The 6,000-nt window shown below is 48.6% G+C and overlaps 1 protein-coding gene across 1 annotated transcript in view; it reads left to right on the plus strand.

Moving 5' to 3' along the window:
* LOC308326001 (uncharacterized protein) overlaps window positions 1–5,645 on the plus strand; it is a gene marked incomplete at both ends in the record, with an annotated part of 57,527 nt that extends 51,882 nt beyond the window's left edge. Inside the window, 5 exons of the mRNA XM_080778808.1 lie at window positions 1,227–1,317; window positions 1,780–2,005; window positions 2,731–2,967; window positions 3,050–3,119; window positions 5,415–5,645. Coding sequence (XP_080634934.1) covers window positions 1,227–1,317; window positions 1,780–2,005; window positions 2,731–2,967; window positions 3,050–3,119; window positions 5,415–5,645 — 855 coding nt within the window. The remainder of the gene's footprint in view (window positions 1–1,226; window positions 1,318–1,779; window positions 2,006–2,730; window positions 2,968–3,049; window positions 3,120–5,414) is intronic.
* Window positions 5,646–6,000: the final 355 nt, after the last annotated feature.

The following is a 6,000-nucleotide window of genomic DNA, read 5'->3' on the forward strand; positions in this document are numbered from 1 at the left end:
CGGGGATCGAACCCCGACCTCCCAGTCTCAGGGCGGACACTCTAACCACAAGGCCACTGAGCTGGCATACATACATTCATGCTGTCCTTATGTATGTACATTCATCTACACACAATTTACAATTTACAATTTAGGCATTTAGCAGACGCTCTTAATCCAGAGCGACTTACATTAAGCAAGAACAAAAAGCATGGGAATACATCACATAAAAACATTTATCATGAAACATGCGTAAGCTAAGAAAGTAACAGTGGAATATCTATAATGAAACTATACATATAAGCTATACATCTATACTACTATGCTATACATATGTACTATGACGTGCTATGATAATAGCACATACAATGCACTTATGCTGTCTACATAACATGCTATAAGTCTGTATCAAATGCTATCTAAGTCTACAGAATTGCTATCTAAGGGGGTGGGGTAAGTGCTATGGGCCATGATGGAGTCTGAAAAGGTGGGTTTTCAGACTACGGCGGAAGATTGGGAGTGATGCTGCAGTTCTGACTGCAATGGGAAGTGCATTCCACAGTTTTGGAGCCAGAAGGGAGAAGAGTTTGGGACGTGTGGAGTGTTGTCCCGGCGTGTACACACTCATATGTACACTAATAACAACTGTAAACAACAATAACGACAGTAGCAACAATAACAACAATAATAATAATAATGGTACAATACATATAATGTATAACACACATGCAACATATAATAATATATTATATATACATAATATGTGGTGTGGTTTACCAACAGTGGTCTACTAACAATATATACAGTCTGTGTGTAGACAGTGGAACTGTTGCTTGGGAAACGGTGAAAGCTGTCCTCACAGAACCTCTTCACACTTGAGCGCACGCACACACGCACACACGGACCGCACGCATGCACACTGTGCACTCTTTATTATTTATTTATACCAATGGTTTTCAACCTTTTCAGGCCCCCCCAAAATAATCATATTTTATAACATTTTGAACAAAACATAGTATAGGCTATACAACGCGACGACAACACACAAGCATTTTTTCTGTCATGTCGTTTCACACCACGTTGTGAGCTTGTTGATCTGCTATTTTCACTACCTCGTAAAACTTGTGTGTGTGTGTGTGTGCGTGTGTGTGTGTGTGTGTGTGTGTGTGTGTGTGTGTGTGTGTGCGTGCATGCGTGCGTGCGTGTTTGTGTGCGTGCCTGGGTGCGTGTGTGCGTGCGTGGTTCAGGCCTGCAGGAACAGCCAGACTGAAGCGGCAGCTCTACAAGCCATCCGTAACGCCGAGGGGAACAACTTCTGTGTGGACTGTGAAGCACCCAGTGAGTCACACGCTGCCTTACATCCTTCTTCACAGCCTCTCTCCTATACACCTGTGGTCCTTGAGGGGGTTCTGGGACCACCAGTGGTCCTTGAGGGGGTTCCAGGTGGTCCGGGGACCACCAGTGGTCCTTGAGGGGGTTGTAGTCCTTGAGGGGGTTCCATGTGGTCCGGGGACCACCTGTGGTCCTTGAGGGGGTTGTAGTCCTTGAGGGGGTTCCATGTGGTCCGGGGACCACCTGTGGTCCTTGAGGGGGTTAGAATCCACAGAAGTGAACCTTATAATCATACATTTTTTTTTCTCGCATTATCATTTCCAGCCTAAACCTGATGTCTCTCTCTCTGTCTCTCTGTCTCTCTGTCTCTCTGTCTCTCTCTGTCTCTGTCTCTCTCTCTCTCTCTCTCTCTCTCTCTCTCTCTCTCTCTCTCTCTCTCTCTCTCTCTCTCTCTCTCTCTCTCTCCAGACCCCACCTGGGCCAGTCTGAACCTGGGGGCTCTGATCTGCATCGAGTGTTCAGGGATCCACAGGAACCTGGCGGGCCCTCCTCTGTCCCGGGTCCGATCCCTGGACCTGGACCACCTGCCCCGCCAGACGCTGGCCGTCCTCGGCGCCATCGGCAACCACACGGTCAACTCTATCTGGGAGGGGCGCACCATGGGCCACCACAAGCCCCTCCCCCACGCCACTCGGTAAGACCCTAACCACCACCACAAGCCCCTCCCCCACGCCACGCGGTAAGACCACAAGCCCCTCCCTCAAGCCACGCAGTAAGACCCGGTGAATGCAGCTATAACTATTTTTTCTTCCCATTTTATTTTATTAATTTATGTATGTATTTTTTGTCTCTGTGACCAATCTCTTGTCCACTAGTCCCCTTCCTAACATTTTAGTCTAGTTTTTATTTGTTGACGAAATTGTCAGTATATTTAGTCTTAGTTTTAGTCATCGTAGATTCATTTTTATTTAGTTTTTATTTAGTTTTAGTCAGTGAAAAAAGGTAGTCGACGAACATTTTTCGTCTTCGTTTTAGTCGACGAAAACAACACTGGTGAGTCGAGTCGTCATTTTATTTTATTCACGTATTTATTGTTGTCTTTTCGACCAATCAGAGACCAGCGTGAGTCATTTATTTTATTCATGTGTTTATCGTTGTCGTTTCGACCAATCAGAGACCAGCGTGAGTCATTTTATTTTATTCATGTATTTATTGTTGTCTTTTCGACCAATCAGAGACCAGCGTGAGTCATTTTATTTTATTCATGTATTTATCGTTGTCGTTTCGACCAATCAGAGACCAGCGTGAGTCATTTTATTTTATTCATGTGTTTATCGTTGTCCTTTCGACCAATCAGAGACCAGCGTGAGTCATTTTATTTTATTCATGTATTTATCGTTGTCGTTTTCGACCAATCAGAGAGCAGCGTGAGTCGTGGATCCGGGCCAAGTACGAGCTGAGGCTCTTCGTGGCGCCGCTGCCGCCTCCCGCAGGCTCCGCCCACCACGATGACATCACCAGCACCATGCCGGGCCGCCTCCTATTGGCCGTCATGGAGAGCAACCTGCCCCGCCTCCTGCTGCTGCTCGCCCACGCCTCCAAGGACGACCTCCAGACGCCGCCCAGCGGCGCCGAACGCCTGGCGCTGTCCTCGCTGTGGTCGCCGCGCAGCCCCCCCCCTCCTCCCCCCCCCTCCCCCTCCTCATCTTCTTCATCACCACCACCACCTGGCCTACAGGCTGCCCGCGTCCGCACTGCACGCTTCCTGCCAGCAGGGGGACGTGGTCATGACACAACTCCTTATATGGGTAAGTTTAACTTCATGTCACTTTACAATTATTTTTTTTTTTAATGAAACCTTTGAACAGTCATAATAACTCATGCCGGGGCACGGTGGCACAGTTGGTAGTGCTGTCGCCTCACAGCAAGAAGGTCCTGGGTTCGATTCCCGCTCGGGGCGCTGTGGGTGCTCGCGGCGTGTTTCCTCCTCCGCGTCATCAGTGCCCATACCCGAAGGCGGGGTTGGCGAAAGGGCCTTTCTGTGTGGAGTTTGCATGTTCTCCCCGTGTCCACTAGGGTAGGTACCCTCACAAAAACATGCAGTAATCCTGGTCTCTAAACTGCCTCCCCCTGGCCAGCCGGGGCGCCTGATGGAGGGGAAAGGAACTGGTTGGAATAGCGTGTTCCTTCCACGTGCTACGTCCAACCAGGGAAACTCCCCCCTGTCAGGTGTAAAGGAGCAACTTGGACACTCAGGCATGAAGGAAGCATGAGTTAAGTCCGTTGCTCTCCCCAGGTTGGTGGAGGGTGTGTAGAGCCCAGGATCACATTAGATGATTGACACAGGGGTGAAAAATGGGTTACAAAATCGTGGGATAAAAAATATATTAAAAAAAAAATAATAACTCATGCTTCGTTTGGCCAAAATTCACGGCACTTGTTTCCACCCTTAACCCCCTTCCCGCGATTGCCGAAGGTCTTCGGCAATTGAAGCCTAATTTTGATATTAACACTTGCCGCCATTGCCGTAGCCCTTCGGCAATTGCGCTTTTATAGTGCATTTGATCGATCGAGCCATAATGCTACTTACGTTAGCCGGTTAGCTAGCTGTGTTGTTAGCACAGCACTGTATCGTTCATCTTAGATCGTCGTCGCCATAAGAATCCATTCTATCCATTTCTTTCAATCGCCTGTATCTCCTATTCCTTGTCCCAGATGGCATTTTTGGTCAAAACAGCGTTTCTTTGACGGCACGAGCCGACGTTGTGGAGGGCTATAGTGTACCGGCATGATCCGATCATGTAAACAAAGGTTGTCTTGGCAACGTAAAGCTGGCAGGGATAAGACCACTTCCGGTTGAGGCAAAATGTGGCTTTTCAAAATAAGAGCTCAAATTAAAAAAAATGCTGGCGTGAATTAGGTCCTAATTTCTCAATAAATGGTGGCAGTAAATGAGTTAATGACTCATGGGGAACACATCTGTCACTTTGACAAGTAAGCTCCGCCCCTCAGATTTTCCTGCCATTTTGAGCAGTTAGAAAAATGCTTATACCTGATTTTCTGCCTGGACTTTTGACCAAGCTGCGTGAAACGTTCTACACACAAATCTATGGACCATGTTATCTGAAATCCCGGTCGAAGAGAAGTTTGTACGTGAACACATGAACATCGAACACACACAAACACTGAATGATGTTACTGTTTACAATGAAACAACTGACTGTGTTGTGATGATCGGGGATCATTATATCATTATAGTGTATGGTTGGGAGGATATATGAATATCTATCAGAAGTTCTCATATTGTTCTCGACTACACAGTACTAGGGTGGGGGGAGTGGTTGCCTGTGTGTGTGTGTTTCCCTAATACTCCGCAGGTGGACTGATTGATGATTGACACCTATATGAGGCTGGCCCGTCTGTCAGGGAGTGATCGGCCCTGACTGGCTGTCGGTCTGGAGTGGGAGTGCTCCTGATCATGGCTCTCCTACTCACCTCCTATATGAGTCAGTCTGTTCCTGGAAGACAACGGGGAGACAGGCCGGAACCCTCTCTCTCCCAGCCGCCACACGAACTGTGGATTTTGTTTAGTTATTCCTTCATTTATTCCCTTTGGAAAGGAATTAGTTTGATCTTTAGTTGTCGTATTATTTTGTGTCTGTTTGTTAGGTTTTCTTTTGGTTTGATCTGTATTCTGTAACCCATTCGTCATTTTCCCTATTCAATTCATCCTTATATAAAATAAATGTTCGCATTTTGAAGCTGGTGTCCTTTCGGTCCATTCAATGTTACACTTAATTACCCCTAGACTAATTGTGTCGTAACATGTGTCCTGATAGCTCTCACCTTTAGACCACAAGGTTGTGCGTTCAAATCCGGCTACCGACAACTCTGCCCATGATTCTTATTTGTGCATATTCTCCTCTCCTCTCCTCTCCTCTCCTCTCCTCTCCTCTCCTCTCCTCTCCTCTCCTCTCCTCTCCTCTCCTCTCCTCTCCTCTCCTCTCCTCTCCTCTCCTCTCCTCTCCTCTCCTCTCCTCTCCTCTCCTCTCCTCTCCTCTCCTCCACTCCCCTCCCCCCTCCTCCCCTCCTCTCCTCTCCAGTATGGCTGTGAGGTGCGGTTCCGTGACGCCCAGGGCCAGACGGCGTTGGCGTTGGCCCGCCAGGCGGGCAGCCAGGAGTGCGTGAACGTCCTGCTGCAGTACGGCTGCCCCAACGAGCCCTGCCCCCCCGCCCCGCCCCCCGCGGCGGCCAGGACGCCGGGCGCCGCCTCGCACAGAGGGGGAGGAGCCAACACGCTCATCCACGTGGGCTCCAGGAGGGCCATGTCGTAACCACGCTGAGTCTCAGTGGAACCCCCTCCCCCCTCCCCCCACTCTGGTGGTGGTTACCCCCCCCACACCCCCCTCTGTCGAACCCTTTGGTGCTTTGATTGACGTTCTAGTTTTTTTTTCGTTCTAGTTTCTGAAGCGATTCATTTCCAGTGGAAACGCTCTGAAGTGGTTCAACGGAACAGAAAAAGGGGCCTTCCTCTGCGTGCGTGTGTGCGTGCGTGTTTACACCTGTTGTTGAAGCAACAAGTAGCTCTGTGTGTTCATATCTAGGCTCCGCACGGAAGAATGAACGCCCCACGATTTGTTGAGCAAGATGACAGATAACACTATGTCACTACATCATTATTATTATTAT

The sequence above is a fragment of the Protomyctophum bolini genome (assembly GCF_963924005.1).
Source record: "Protomyctophum bolini genome assembly, chromosome: 2".
NCBI lineage: Eukaryota > Metazoa > Chordata > Actinopteri > Myctophiformes > Myctophidae > Protomyctophum > Protomyctophum bolini.